At 50.7% G+C, this 16591-nt stretch overlaps 1 protein-coding gene across 1 annotated transcript in view; it reads left to right on the forward strand.

The window, feature by feature from the left end:
- The first annotated feature begins 13637 nt into the window (after window positions 1–13637).
- Window positions 13638–16591, forward strand: part of LOC140722189 (uncharacterized) — a 33632-nt gene continuing 30678 nt past the window's right edge. Inside the window, exon 1 of the mRNA XM_073036981.1 lies at window positions 13638–13730. Coding sequence (XP_072893082.1) covers window positions 13689–13730 — 42 coding nt within the window. The 5' untranslated portion in view covers window positions 13638–13688. The remainder of the gene's footprint in view (window positions 13731–16591) is intronic.

Genomic DNA, 16591 nt, shown 5'->3' on the forward strand with positions numbered 1-16591 from the left:
TTGGCATCGCCTCAAAGTTAGCCTTTCTCCAATCAAAAATCTCAACCCTGGGTCCAGTCCTATTCGTCTCCATTAATTATATTGAAACTAATTGCATTGCGATTAGTGGACCCGAAGTGCTCACCAACACATACCTCCTTCACCTGACCTATTTCATTCCCTAACAAAAGATCCAACACTGCCGCTTCTGTAGTTGGTACCTCTATGTATTGCTGCAAAAAACTATCAAGCACACATTTTACAAATTACAATCCATCCATTCATTTTACGGTATGGGCTTCCCAGTCCATGTGTGGAAAATTAAAATCTCCCACAATTACGACCCTGTGCTTACTACAAATATCTGCAGTCTCCTTACAAATTTGTTCCTCCAATTCTCGCTCCCCATTAGGTGGTCAATAATACACTCCTATAAGTGTTACTATGCCTTTCCCATTCCTCAATCCCACCCAAGTAGGTTCCTTAGAGGAGCTCTGCAATCTATCCTGCGAGAGCACCGCTGTAATATTTTCTATGACAAGCAACGCAACACCTCGCCGTTGTGTCCCTCCCATTCTATCACTCCCGAATCTACGAAATCCAGGAATATTTAGTTTCCAATCACACCCGTCCTGCAAACATATTTCACTAAAAGCTACAACATCATATTTCCAGGTATGAATCCATGCTCAAAGCTCATCCACCTTACTTTTACTATGTTCCTAGCACTAACATAAATGTATTTAAATTTTCTCCACCTCTTCATCTCTGTTTATCTCTAACAGTACAAAGAACTTTACTGTCTTCTTTTTCTTCCTTCTCCCATACATCTGTTCCTACACTTTGGTACCCCTCCCTCCCATATCTAGTTTAAATCCACTGGAGCCTCTCTAGAAAACCTAACTACAAGAACATTTGGCTCCCTCCTGTTCAGATGTAAACCGTCGCCGGAACAGGTCGCAACTTCCATGGAAAACTGCCCAATTATCTATAAACCTGAAGCCCTGCCTCCTGCACCATGTCTTCAGCCACCAGTTGATCTGCACTATCTTAGTATTTCTAAACCCACCTACACGTGGCACTGGTAGCAATCCTGAGATTGTTATCCTGCAGGTCCTGCACTTTATCTTGGCACGTAGTTCCCTGAACTCACCTTTCAGGACCTCCTCACGCTTCCGACCCAAGTCATTGGTGCCTACATGGACCCCGACGTCTGGTTGCTCACCGTCCCTCTTGAGACTACAAATAAACCTGACATTTAGTCATGGAAGTTTACAGGAAACTAACACACGCTGCGCGGTGTCTGAGGTTTGACTCTCTTCACCCATTGGAACATAAGCTGGGGGTTGTCAGTATTTCAGAGAAGTATTGAAAGCGTGCGGCTACACTGACTGCGCCGGCATGCACAGAAAAATATATACATTGCAGTGACATCAACCCAGCAGTGGGGGTTCAGGAGCTCTCTTTAAAACACTCCATCCCCTTCTGTCTATAACTTCGCTTTCTGCGTCCCTCACTCTCCCCTCATTATCTCCCTATTTCTTTCCCATCAATGCCTCTAATCGGCTTCAATTTCGCTCCTCTCTCCAGCTCTCTCCTTTTTCCTCCACTCCCATCTCTCTCCTCTGCCTTTCTATCAAACTGCCTCCTTACTAAGCCTTCTCTTTTTGTCTCCCCATCCTCTCGACCCCACTTTGCCTCTTCCCGCTCACTCGCGCTCACCGGGAACGTTCACCGGACTGAAATGTGACCGGGCCAATTGTACCGTTCCCAGGAAAGGCGCCGCTCACTGGGCAGTGGGGATTAGTTACATCCTCCACAGTAATTAAGGGGAGAGGTGAAAGGAATTGGGGCTTTGGAAATGGAGGCGGGGGCGAGTTGCTAAGGGGGCAGGGCTGCGGAAAGCGTTGTTATCAAGGGTGTGTGTGTGTGTGTGTGTGTGTGTGTGTGTGTGTGTGTGTGTGTGTGTGTGTGTGTGTGTGTGTGTGTGTGTGTGTGTGTGTGTGTGTGAGTGACTCGCGGGGTCAGACACATAGTGAATCTTCCTCCACACCGCCCCATCGCACACTCCCGAGGTCAGACACAGTTTGACGATCACTCGACACGGTCCCATCACACACTCCCAGTTTCAGACACAGAGTGAACCTGCCGCATCACAGTCCGATAACACAGTAACGGATTCAGAAACATCGCGAATCTCCCTCATCATTCCCTCTCACCAATCACCAGTACTTCAACGTTCCTGTAGTCTCCAACAGTGTGTCTGTGTTAAAGATAATGAGTGTGTGTGAGACCAGAGGTAGAACAGAGTTGGGAGTAGGAGGAGAATGCGTGCTGTGGATGGGTGGTGAGTTTGCAGTCACTGGGAGGAAATGGTGTGAAACCACACGACCGGCCTGTACACGCAGAGACGCAGAGAAGCTGAGAACCAAGAGATCGATATCCGGTTGAAGAGAGCAGAAATAACACCAACAGTGTGGAGGGTGCTTCAACATGTGTCTAACCCCGGGAGTGTGTGATGGGTCGGTGTGGAGAGAGCTTGTGAGGTCTCCATCTGTCTGTCAGATTCTCTCTCTGAGGGTTTTGAGAGAACTCCTTAACTCAGTCTTCTGGGCTGATGTCACTGCCATGTTTATTTTTTGCTGTCTGTATGACGGCCCAGTCATTGTAACCGCACGCTTTCAATACTTCTCTGAAATACTAAGAACCCCCAGCTTATGGTCCAATAGGTGAAGAGAGTCAAACCTCAAACACCGCTCAGCGTATTTCCTGTGATCTTCAATATCTAAATGTCAGGTATCTTTGAAAAGTGCTGCAGTATAAAAAGTCAACTTGTTGCTCTGACACTTTCTCGATGGGAGGGGGCTCGGTTACCTCGGTGGGTGTTGCGGGTCTATCCTATGGCCGTGGGTTCAAGTGCACAGATGGTCTGAATCAACTGGAGTTTGGGATAGGGAATGGGGGAGGGGGGTTGGTTGCAAATCTCTCGGACAATTAAGGCTCTGCATGAGTGACAATATATCCGTCCGTCTTCCCATCCCTGTACACTCGTCATCCCTCACTCTTCTCCTTCTTCCATTACTTTCTCTCTCCAATCTTCTCTTCCTATGTCCTTCCAACTTCCATATTCCATTTCCCTCAGACGTCCCCACCCTGCGTTCCCCTCTCTCTCTCCCTTAGCCCTCCCTCTCCGTTTCTATCTCTCTCTCCTTCTCCTGCTTTCCTCCATTAGCTCGCTCTCTCTTTTCTCACTCTCTCCCCTAATTTCTCTCCAAGAATCTACCCTCTCTATTTCTACCCTTCTCTCCGCATTCTCAACCGACTTCTCGCCCTCCCCTTCTTTCATTCTGGTCCCACTTTATGACCCAGAATCCCACGCCTCTCTTTACGCCAAACCCTGACCTCCCCCTCACTCTCCCGTCCCTCTGTGTCTCCCCACTCGCACTTCCCCCCGCCGCTCTCATCTCTCCAGACCACCCCTTCTCGCACACGCAATCTCAATCCTGCCCGGCACTTCCGCCCCCTGCTCTCGGCTCCTCTGTTGGTCAGCTGCTCATCCGGTGTTTGTTTGTGTCGCTCTGAGCCCCTTGTCAAAACGCTCTTCCTCTGACAACAGTTTCTTCCCCTCGCTGAGCTCAGAGACGCAGAGGATCCTCGACGGGATGGACGACAGCGCGGCTTACATGAATCTGCCACTCGAAAAACAGGACTCATCGTCTCCATCGGGAGGTGAGTGGGGCAGAGACGGATGGAGGGAGTTTGAATTTCTTTCTAACTCGGAAATTGTTAATGGGACGGTGTTGAGGGAGGTTCACTCAGTGTCTGACCACGCTATTGTGTGATGGTACGGTTTGGAGGGAGATTCACTGTGTCTGACCTTAGGAGTGTGTGATGGGGCGGTGTAGATGGAGCTTCAGTCTGTGTCTGACCGCGGGACAGTGTACTGCGACGGAGTGGAGGGAGCTTCACTCTGTGTCTCACACCGGCAGTGTGTGATGTGACGGTGTGGAGGGACATTCACTCTCTGTCTGACCACGTGAGTGTGTGATGGGACGGTGTGGAGATTGATTCACTCTGTGTCTGACTCCGAGAGTGTCTCATTGAAAGATAGAAACATAGAAACATCGAACGCCTCCACCACCGTTACCGTCAGTCCATTCCACCCACTCACCACTCTCTGCTTAAAAACACATACCCCAGATATCTACTGTGTAACCACTCCCCATCGCCTTAAACCTGTGTCCTCTTGTGGCAACCTTTTCAGCCCTGGGGGGGGGGGGGAACAAGAAACAAAACCTCTGACTGTGCACACGATCTTATCTTCTCATTACCTTGTAGACCTCTATCGGGTCACCTCTCATCTTCCTACACTCCCAAGTAGAAGAGGCCTAGTTCAATCAACCTATTCTCACAAGGCATGCTCCCCAATCCAGGCAACATCCTTGTAAGTGTCCTCTGCACCATTTCTATGGATTCCACATCCTTCCTGTCGTACGTCCACCTGAAATGAACACAGTACTCCAAATGGGGTTTGACCGGGTTCCTATATAGCTGCAACATTTCCCCTCGGTTCCTTAATGCAATTCCACGATTGATGAAGGCCAATACACCATACGCCTTTTTTAACCACAGAGACAACTTTCGCAGCTCTTTTGAGCATCCTATGGATTCAGACCCCAATATTACTCTGATTCTCCACAGCGCCAAGAGTCTTAACATTAATATTACATTCTGCCATCATATTTGACCTACCAAAATGAACCAGCTCACACGTACCTGGGCTGAACTACATCTGCCAGTCTTCTGCCCAGTGTTGCATCCTATCAATGTCCCGCGGTTACCTACGACAGCTCTGCATACCATCGACAACATCTCCAAGCTTTTTGTCAACAGCAAAATTACAAACCCGGCCCTCCACTTCATCATCCAGGTAAGTTATAAACATCATAAAGAGTATGGGTCCCAAAGCAGATCCTTGAGGCACTCCACTGGTGACCGACCCAAATGCAGAAGATGACCCTTCGATAACCACTCCTTCCTTCTTTGGACAAGGCAGTTCTGGATCCACAAAACACGGTCACATTGGACACCATGCCTCCTTACTTTCACAATAAGTCTTGCATGGGTTACCTTATCAAATACCTTGCTTAAATCCGTTAAAATCCATCTACTGCTCTTCCTTCATCAAAGTGTTTAGTCGCATCCTCAAAAAGTCACATCCTCCTGGGAATGTGTGCATGGAGTTTCACTCTGTGTCTCAACGCGGGACTGTGTAATGGAACAGAGTGGAGGGATCGTCACTCTGTTTCTGTTCAGGGGCGTGTGTGATGGGACCGTGCGGAGGAAGCGTAACTTTCTGTCTGATCCGGCGAGCGTGTGATGGGACGGTGTCGAGGGGTCTTCACTCTGTGTCTGACGCCGGGAGTGTGTGAGGGGACGGTGTGTTTGGGAGCTTCACTCTGTGTCTGACGACGGGAGTGTGTGATGGGACGGTGTGGAGGGAGATTCACTCTGTCTGACCCCTCGAGTTTGTGATGAGTCGGTGCGCAGGGAACCTTACCCTGTTTCTGGCCCCGGGAGTGTGTGATGGAACGGCATGGAGGGAGATTCACTCTGTGTCTGACCCCGGGAGGGTGTGATGGGACGGTATGGAGGGAGATTCACTCTGTGTCTGACCCCGGGAGTGTGTGATGGGTCGGTGTGCATGGAGTTTCACTCTGTGTCTCACCGCGGGTCTGTGTAATGGAACGGAGTGGAGGGATCGTCACTCTGTTTCTGTTCAGGGGCGTGTGTGATGGGACCGTGCGGAGGAAACATAACTTTCTGTCTGATCCGGGGAGTGTGTGATGGGACGGTGTCGAGGGAGCTTCACTCTGTGTCTGACGCCGGGAGTGTGTGTGGGGACGGTGCGGAGGGAGATTCACTCTGTGTCTGAACCCGTGAGTGTGTGATGGGACGGTGTGGAGGGAGATTCACTCTGTCTGACCCCGCGAGTTTGTGATGGGTCGGTGTGGAGGGAGATTCACTCTGAGTCTGACGCCAGGAGAGTGTGATGGGGCGGTGTGCAGGGAACATCACCCTGTTTCTGGCCCAGGGAGTGTGTGATGGGACGGTGTGGAGGGAGATTCGATCTGTGTCTGACCGAGGGAGTGTGTGATGGGACGGTGTGGAGGGAGATTCACTCTGCGTCTGACACCGGGAGTGTGTGATGGGACGGTATGGAGGGAGATTCACTCTGTGTCTGACCCCGGGAGTGTGTGATGGGACGGTGTGGAGGGAGAATCACTCTGAGTCTGACCACGGGAGTGTGTGATGGGACGGTATGGATTGAGATTCACTCTGTGTCTGACCCCGGGAGTGTGTGATGGGATGGTGTGGAGGGAAATTCACTCTGTTTCCGACCCAGGGGGTATGGGATGCGAGAGTGTGGAGCGAGATTCTCTCTGATTCTGACCCAGTGAGTGTGCAATGGGACAGTATGGAGGGAGCTTGACTCTGGTGTTGATATATCATTTTCTGTGCATCTGACACACAGCTTCTCCTCGTGAATTTAAATCAGAGTTAGGATAATGTTACCTTCTCTGGAAAATCGGACATAGGATCCGTGACTCTCTCTCTCTGCTCAAAGTCCATTACATCCGCCGGTAGACCGACACAGAATGCAGATCCGTTCACACCGGCCCATCACACATTCCTGGCGTCAGTTGTAAAGTGAAGATCCATTCTGCACCGTCTAATCAAATAACCCTGATATCAGACATACAGAGAATTTCCGAATGCACTCTCCCAAAACACAATCAAGGGATCAGACAAGAGTCAAGATCCGAAGATACAATCGGAGCACATACAAACTGCTTTAGAGACAGAATAAAGTTGTTTCCGTATCGGTCCATCAAATAATCCTGGGGATAGACTCAAAGTGTAGATCTTTCCATACCGTCCCATCACACACTGCCGGGATCAGAGACAGAGTGAAGCCCCCTCCACACCGACCCATCACACACTCCCGGGGTCAGACACAGAGTGAATCTTCTCCACACCGTCCCAACACACAGTCACAGGGTCGCACTCAGAGTGAATCTCCGTCAGCACTGTTCCAGCACACACTCCGGGGTCAGACACAAAGTGAATCTCCTTCCGCACTGTCCCGTCACACATTCCCAGTGTCAGACACAGAGTGAATCTGCCGCATCACAGTCCGAATACACAGTAACGGATTCAGAAAGAGAGCGAATCTCCGTCTTCACTCCCTCTCTCCCTCTCACCAATCAGCAGCACTTCAACGTTCCTGTAGTCTCCAACAGTGTGTCTGTCTCAGAGATAATAAATGGGTGTGAGACCAGAGATAGAACAGAGTTGGGAGTAGGAGGAGAATGCGTGCTGTGGATGGGTGGTGAGTTTGCAGTCACTGGGAGGAAATGGTGTGAAACCACACGACCGGCCTGTACAAACAGAGACGCAGAGAAGCTGAGAACCAAGAGATCGATATCCGGTTGAAGAGAGCAGAAATAACACCAACAGTGTGGAGGGTGCTTCAACATGTGTCTAACCCCGGGAGTGTGTGATGGGTCGGTGTGGAGAGAGCTTGTGAGGTCTCCACCTGTCTGTCATTTTCTCTCTCTGAGGGTTTTGAGATAACTCGTTAACTCAGTCTGCTGGGCTGATGTCACTGCCATGTTTATTTTTTGCTGTCTGTATGACGGCCCAGTCATTGTAACCGCACGCTTTCAATACTTCTCTGAAATACTAAGAACCCCCAGCTTATGGTCCAATAGGTGAAGAAAGTCAAACCTCAAACACCGCTCGGCGTATTTCCTGTGATCTTCAATATCTAAATGTCAGGTATCTTTGAAAAGTGCTGCAGTATAAAAAGTCAACTTGTTGCTCTGACATTTTCTCGATGGGAGGGGGCTCGGTTACTTCGGTGGGTGTTGCGGGTCTATCCTATGGCCGTGGGTTCAAGTGCACAGATGGTCTGAATCAACTGGAGTTTGGGATAGGGAATGGGGGAGGGGGGTTGGTTGCAAATCTCTCGGACAATAAAGGCTCTGCATGAGTGACAATATATCCGTCCGTCTTCCCATCCCTGTACACACGTCATCCCTCACTCTTCCCCCTCTTCCATTACTTTCTCTCTCCAATCTTCTCTTCCTATGTCCTTCCAACTTCCATATTCCATTTCCCTCAGACGTCCACACCCTGCGTTCCCCTCTCTCTCTCCCTTAGCCCTCCCTCTCCGTTTCTATCTCTCTCTCTTTCTCCTGCTTTCCTCCATTAGCTCGCTTTCTCTTTTCTCACTCTCTCCCCTAATTTCTCTACAAGAATCTACCCTTTCTATTTCTACCCCTCTCTCCGCATTCTCAACCCACTTCTCGCCCTCCCCTTCTTTCATTCTGGTCCCACTTTATGACCCAGAATCCCACGACTCTCTTTACGCCAAACCCTGACCTCCCCCTCTCTCTCCCGTCCCTCTGTGTCTCCCCACTCGCACTTCCCCCCGCCGCTCTCATCTCTCCAGACCACCCCTTCTCGCACACGCAATCTCAATCCTGCCCGGCACTTCCGCCCCCTGCTCTCGGCTCCTCTGTTGGTCAGCTGCTCATCCGGTGTTTGTTTGTGTCGCTCTGAGCCCCTTGTCAAAACGCTCTTCCTCTGACAACAGTTTCTTCTCCTCGCTGAGCTCAGAGACGCAGAGGATCCTTGACGGGATGGACGACAGCGCGGCTTACATGAATGTGCCACTCGAAAAACAGGACTCATCGTCTCCAACGGGAGGTGAGTGGGGCAGAGACGGATGGAGGGAGTTTGAATTTCTTTCTAACTCGGAAATTGTTAATGGGACGGTGTTGAGGGAGCTTCACTCTGTGTCTCACACCGGCAGTGTGTGATGTGACGGTGTGGAGGGAGATTCACTCTCTGTCTGACACCGGGAGTGTGTGATGGGACGGTGTGGAGATTGATTCACTCTGTGTCTGACTCCGAGAGTGTCTCATTGAAAGATAGAAACATAGAAACATCGAAAACCTTCACCTCAATATCGGTCCTTCGGTCCACAACGTTGTGCGAAGTACGTCCTTATATTAGTAATTACTAGGCCCACCTACTATTTCACTCAGCTCCATGTACCTATCTAAAAACCGTTTAAAAGACACTACTTTATCCGCCTCCACCACCGTTACCGTCAGTCCATTTCACCCACTCACCACTCTCTGCTTAAAAACACTTACCCCAGATATCTACTGTGTAACCACTCCCCATCGCCTTAAACCTGTGTCCTCTTGTGGCAACCATTTCAGCCCTGGAGGGGGGGAGAACATAAAACAAAACCTCTGACTGTGCACATGATCTTATCTTCTCATTACCTTGTAGACCTCTATCGGGTCACCTCTCATCTTCCTACACTCCAAGTAGAAGAGGCCTAGTTCAATCAACCTATTCTCATAGGCATGCTCCCCAATCCAGGCAACATCCTTGTAAGTGTCCTCTGCACCATTTCTATGGATTCCACATCCTTCCTGTCGTACGTCCACCTGAAATGAACACAGTACTCCAAATGGGGTCTGACCTGTGTCCTATATAGCTGCAACATTTCCCCTCGGTTCGTTAATGCAATTCCACGATTGATGAAGGCCAATGCACCATACGCCTTTTTAACCAAAGAGACAACTTTCGCAGTTCCTTTGAGCATCCTATGGATTCAGTCCCCAATATTACTCTGATTCTCCACAGCGCCAAGAGTCTTAACATTAATATTACATTCTGCCATCATATTTGACCTACCAAAATGAACCAGCACACACGTACCTGGGCTGAATTACATCTGCCAGTCTTCTGCCCAGTGTTGCATCCTATCAATGTCCCGCGGTTATCCACGACAGCCCTTCATACCATCCACAACATCTCCAAGCTCTTTGTCAACAGCAAACTTACAAACCCACCCCTCCACTTCTTCATACAGGTAAGTTATAAACATCATAAAGATTATGGGTCCCAAAGCAGATCCTTGAGACACTCCACTGGTGACCGACCCAAATGCAGAAGATGACCCTTCGATAACCACTCCTTCCTTCTTTGGGCAAGCCAGTTCTGGATCCACAAAACACGTTCACATTGGACACCATGCCTCCTTACATTCACAATAAGTCTTGCATGGGTTACCTTATCAAATACCTTGCTTAAATCCGTTAAAATCCATCTACAGCTCTTCCTTCATCAAAGTGTTTAGTCGCATCCTCAAAAAGTCACATCCTCCTGGGACGGTGTGCATGGAGTTTCACTCTGTGTCTCACCGCGGGACTGTGTAATGGAACGGAGTGGAGGGATCGTCACTCTGTTTCTGTTCAGGGGCGTGTGTGATGGGACCGTGCGGAGGAAGCATAACTTTCTGTCTGATCCGGGGAGTGTGTGATGGGACGGTGTCGAGGGAGCATCACCCTGTTTCTGGCCCCGGGAGTATGTGATGGGTCGGTGTGGAGGGAGATTCACTCTGTGTCTGACCCCGCGAGTGTGTGATGGGTCGGTGTGGAGGGAGAGGCAATCTGTGTCTGACCCCGCGAGTGTGTGATGGGTCGGTGCGGAGGGAGATTCACTCTGTGTCTGACCCCATGGGTGGAGATGGATCGGTGAGGAGTGAGATTCACTCTGTGTCTGACCCCCGGTGGGTGTGATGGGACGGTGTGGAGGGGGATGCACTCTGTGTCTGACCCCGGGAGTGTGTGATGGGCCGGTGTGGAGGGAGATTCACTCTGTGTCTGACCCCGGGAGTGTGTGATGGGTCGGTGTGGAGGGAGATTCACTCTGTGTCTGACCCCGGGAGTGTGTGATGGGTCGGTGTGGAGGGAGATTCACTCTGTGTCTGACCCCGGGAGTGTGTGATGGGTCGGTGTGGAGGGAGAGGCAATCTGTGTCTGACCCCGCGAGTGTGTGATGGGTCGGTGCGGAGGGAGATTCACTCTGTGTCTGACCCCATGGGTGGAGATGGATCGGTGAGGAGTGAGATTCACTCTGTGTCTGACCCCCGGTGGGTGTGATGGGACGGTGTGGAGGGGGATGCACTCTGTGTCTGACCCCGGGAGTGTGTGATGGGCCGGTGTGGAGGGAGATTCACTCTGTGTCTGACCCCGGGAGTGTGTGATGGGTCGGTGTGGAGGGAGATTCACTCTGTGTCTGACCCCGGGAGTGTGTGATGGGTCGGTGTGGAGGGAGATTCACTCTGTGTCTGACCCCGGGAGTGTGTGATGGGTCGGTGTGGAGGGAGATTCACACTGTGTCTGACCCAGGTAGTGTGTGATGGGTCGGTGTGGAGGGAGATTCACTCTGTGTCTGACCCCGGGAGTGTGTGATGGGACGGTGTTGAGGGAGATTCACTCTGTGTCCGACCCAGGGGATATGGGATGCGAGAGTGTGGTGCGAGATTCTCTCTGTTTCTGACCCAGGGAGTGTGCGATGGGACAGTATGGAGGGAGCTTGACTTGGTGTTGATATATCTTTTTCTGTGCATCTGACACACAGCTCCTCCTCGTGAATTTAAATCAGAGTTAGGATAATGTTGCCTTCTCTGGAAAATCGGACAAAGGATCCGTGACTCTCTCTCTCTGCACAAAGTCCATTACATCCGCCGGTAGACCGACACAGAATGCAGATCCGTTCACACCGGCCCATCACACATTCCTGGCGTCAGTTGTAAAGTGAAGATCCATTCTGCACCGTCTAATCAAATAATCCTGAGATCAGACATACAGAGAATTTCCGCACACACTCTCCCAAAACACAATCAAGGGATCAGACAAGAGTCAAGATCCGAAGATACAATCGGAACACATACAAACTGCTTTAGAGACAGAATAAAGTTGTTTCCGTATCGGTCCATCAAATAATCCTGGGGATAGACTCAAAGTGTAGATCTTTCCATACCGTCCCATCACACACTGCCGGGATCAGAGACAGAGTGAAGCCCCCTCCACACCGACCCATCACACACTCCCGGGGTCAGACACAGAGTGAATCTTCTCCACACCGTCCCAACACACAGTCACAGGGTCGCACTCAGAGTGAATCTCCGTCAGCACTGTTCCATCACACACTCCGGGGTCAGACACAAAGTGAATCTCCTTCCGCACTGTCCCGTCACACATTCCCAGTGTCAGACACAGAGTGAATCTGCCGCATCACAGTCCGAATACACAGTAACGGATTCAGAAAGAGAGCGAATCTCCGTCTTCACTCCCTCTCTCCCTCTCACCAATCAGCAGCACTTCAACGTTCCTGTAGTCTCCAACAGTGTGTCTGTCTCAGAGATAATAAATGGGTGTGAGACCAGAGATAGAACAGAGTTGGGAGTAGGAGGAGAATGCGTGCTGTGGATGGGTGGTGAGTTTGCAGTCACTGGGAGGAAATGGTGTGAAACCACACGACCGGCCTGTACACACAGAGACGCAGAGAAGCTGAGAACCAAGAGGTCGATATCCGGTTGAAGAGAGCAGAAATAACACCAACAGTGTGGAGGGTGCTTCAACATGTGTCTAACCCCGGGAGTGTGTGATGGGTCGGTGTGGAGAGAGCTTGTGAGGTCTCCACCTGTCTGTCAGTTTCTCTCTCTGAGGGTTTTGAGATAACTCCTTAACTCAGTCTGCTGGGCTGATGTCACTACCATTTTTATTTTTTGCTGTCTGTATGACAGCCCAGTCATTGTAACCGCCCGCTTTCAATACTTCTCTGAAATACTAAGAACCCCCAGCTTATGGTCCAATAGGTGAAGAGAGTCAAACCTCAAACACCGCTCAGCGTATTTCCTGTGATCTTCAATATCTAAATGTCAGGTATCTTTGAAAAGTGCTGCAGTATAAAAAGTCAACTTGTTGCTCTGACATTTTCTCGATGGGAGGGGGCTCGGTTACTTCGGTGGGTGTTGCGGGTCTATCCTATGGCCGTGGGTTCAAGTGCACAGATGGTCTGAATCAACTGGAGTTTGGGATAGGGAATGGGGGAGGGGGGTTGGTTGCAAATCTCTCGGACAATAAAGGCTCTGCATGAGTGACAATATATCCGTCCGTCTTCCCATCCCTGTACACTCGTCATCCCTCACTCTTCCCCCTCTTCCATTACTTTCTCTCTCCAATCTTCTCTTCCTATGTCCTTCCAACTTCCATATTCCATTTCCCTCAGACGTCCCCACCCTGCGTTCCCCTCTCTCTCTCCCTTAGCCCTCCCTCTCCGTTTCTATCTCTCTCTCTTTCTCCTGCTTTCCTCCAATAGCTCGCTCTCTCTTTTCTCACACTCTCCCCTAATTTCTCTACAAGAATAAACCCTCTCTATTTCTACCCCTCTCTCCGCATTCTCAACCCAAATCTCGCCCTCCCCTTCTTTCATTCTGGTCCCACTTTATGACCCAGAATCCCACGCCTCTCTTTACGCCAAACCCTGACCTCCCCCTCACTCTCCCGTCCCTCTGTGTCTCCCCACTCGCACTTCCCCCCGCCGCTCTCATCTCTCCAGACAACCCCTTCTCGCACACGCAATCTCAATCCTGCCCGGCACTTCCACCCCCTGCTCTCGGCTCCTCTGTTGGTCAGCTGCACATCCGGTGTTTGTTTGTGTCGCTCTGAGCCCCTTGTCAAAACGCTCTTCCTCTGACAACAGTTTCTTCCCCTCGCTGAGCTCAGAGACGCAGAGGATCCTTGACGGGATGGACGACAGCGCGGCTTACATGAATGTGCCACTCGAAAAACAGGACTCATCGTCTCCAACGGGAGGTGAGTGGGGCAGAGACGGATGGAGGGAGTTTGAATTTCTTTCTAACTCGGAAATTGTTAATGGGACGGTGTTGTGGGAGCTTCACTCAGTGTCTGACCACGCTATTGTGTGATGGTACGGTTTGGAGGGAGATACACTGTGTCTGACCTTAGGAGTGTGTGATGGGGCGGTGTAGATGGAGCTTCAGTCTGTGTCTGACCGCGGGACAGTGTACTGCGACGGAGTGGAGGGAGCTTCACTCTGTGTCTCACACCGGCAGTGTGTGATGTGACGGTGTGGAGGGAGATTCACTCTCTGTCTGACACCGGGAGTGTGTGATGGGACGGTGTGGAGATTGATTCACTCTGTGTCTGACTCCGAGAGTGTCTCATTGAAAGATAGAAACATAGAAACATCGAAAACCTTCACCTCAATATCGGTCCTTCGGTCCACAACGTTGTGCGAAGTACGTCCTTATATTACTAATTACTAGGCCCACCTACTATTTCACTCAGCTCCATGTACCTATCTAAAAACCGTTTAAAAGACATTACTTTATCCGCCTCCACCACCGTTACCGTCAGTCCATTCCACCCACTCACCACTCTCTGCTTAAAAACACTTACCCCAGATATCTACTGTGTAACCATTCCCCATCGCCTTAAACCTGTGTCCTCTTGTGGCAACGATTTCAGCCCTGGGTGGGGAGGGGGGGAACAAGAAACAAAACCTCTGACTGCGCACACGATCTTATCTTCTCATTACCTTGTAGACCTCTATCGGGTCACCTCTCATCTTCCTACACTCCCAAGTAGAAGAGGCCTAGTTCAATCAACCTATTCTCATAAGGCATGCTCCCCAATCCAGGCAACATCCTTGTAAGTGTCCTCTGCACCATTTCTATGGATTCCACATCCTTCCTGTCGTACGTCCACCTGAAATGAACACAATACTCCAAATGGGGTCTGACCGGGTTCCTATATAGCTGCAACATTTCCCCTCGGTTCCTTAATGCAATTCCACGACTGATGAAGGCAAATACACCATACGCCTTTTTAACCACAGAGACAACTTTCGCAGCTCCTTTGAGCATCCTATGGATTCAGACCCCAATATTACTCTGATTCTCCACAGCGCCAAGAGTCTTAACATTAATATTACATTCTGCCATCATATTTGACCTACCAAAATGAACCAGCTCACACGTACCTGGGCTGAACTACATCTGCCAGTCTTCTGCCCAGTGTTGCATCCTATCAATGTCCAGTGGTTACCTACGACAGCTCTCCATACCATCCACAACATCTCCAAGCTTTTTGTCAGCAGCAAAATTACAAACCCGGCTCTCCACTTCTTCATCCAGGTAAGTTATAAACATCATAAAGAGTATGGGTCCCAAAGCAGATCCTTGAGGCACTCCACTGGTGACCGACCCAAATGCAGAAGATGACCCTTCGATAACCACTCCTTCCTTCTTTGGGCAAGCCTGTTCTGGATCCACAAAACACGGTCACATTGGACACCATGCCTCCTTACTTTCACAATAAGTCTTGCATGGGTTACCTTATCAAATACCTTGCTTAAACCCGTTAAAATCCATCTACTGCTCTTCCTTCATCAAAGTGTCGCATCCTCCTGGGAATGTGTGCATGGAGTTTCACTCTGTGTCTCAACGCGGGACTGTGTAATGGAACAGAGTGGAGGGAGCGTCACTCTGTTTCTGTTCAGGGGCGTGTGTGATGGGACCGTGCGGAGGAAGCATAACTTTCTGTCTGATCCGGCGAGTGTGTGATGGGACCGTGTCGAGGGAGCATCACTCTGTGTCTGACGCCGGGAGAGTGTGAGGGGACGGTGTGGTGGGAGCTTCACTGTGTGTCTGACGACGGGAGTATGTGATGGGACGGTGTGAGGGAGCTTCACTCTGTGTCTGACGACGGGAGTGTGTGATGGGACGGTGTGAGGGAGATTCACTCTGTGTCTGACGCCAGGAGAGTGTGATGGGTCGGTGCGCAGGGAACATCACCCTGTTTCTGGCCCCGGGAGTGTGTGATGGGACGGCATGGAGGGATATTCACTCTGTGTCTGACCCCGGGAGGGTATGATGGGACGGTGTGGAGGGAGATTCACTCTGTGTCTGACCCCGGGAGTGTGTGATGGGACGGTATGGAGGGAGATTCACTCTGTGTCTCACCGCGGGACTGTGTAATGGAACGGAGTGGAGGGATCGTCACTCTGTTTCTGTTCAGGGGCGTGTGTGATGGGACCGTGCGGAGGAAACATAACTTTCTGTCTGATCCGGGGAGTGTGTGATGGGACGGTGTCGAGGGAGCTTCACTCTGTGTCTGACGCCGGGAGTGTGTGTGGGGACGGTGCGGAGGGAGATTCAATCTGTGTCTGACCCCGGGAGTGTGTGATGGGACGGTGTGGAGGGAGATTCACTCTGTGTCTGACCCCGCGAGTGTGTGATGGTTCGGTGTGGAGGGAGATTCACTCTGTGTCTGACGCCAGTAGAGTGTGATGGGGCGGTGTGCAGGGAACATCACCCTGTTTCTGGCCCAGGGAGTGTGTGATGGGACGGTGTGGTGGGAGATTCACTCTGCGTCTGACACCGGGAGTGAGTGATGGGACGGTATGTAGGGAGATTCACTCTGTGTCTGACCCCGGGAGTGTGTGATGGGACGGTGTGGAGGGAGATTCACTCTGTGTCTGACCCCGGGAGTGTGTGATGGGACGGTATGGAGGGAGATTCACTCTGTGTCTGACCCCGGGAGTGTGTGATGGGATGGTGTGGAGGGAAATTCACTCTGTGTCCGACCCAGGGTGTATGGTATACGAGAGTGTGGTGCGAGATTCTCTCTGTTTCTGACCCAGGGAGTGTGCG

The sequence above is a fragment of the Hemitrygon akajei genome, unplaced genomic scaffold, assembly GCF_048418815.1.
Source record: "Hemitrygon akajei unplaced genomic scaffold, sHemAka1.3 Scf000071, whole genome shotgun sequence".
Taxonomy (NCBI): Eukaryota; Metazoa; Chordata; class Chondrichthyes; order Myliobatiformes; family Dasyatidae; genus Hemitrygon; species Hemitrygon akajei.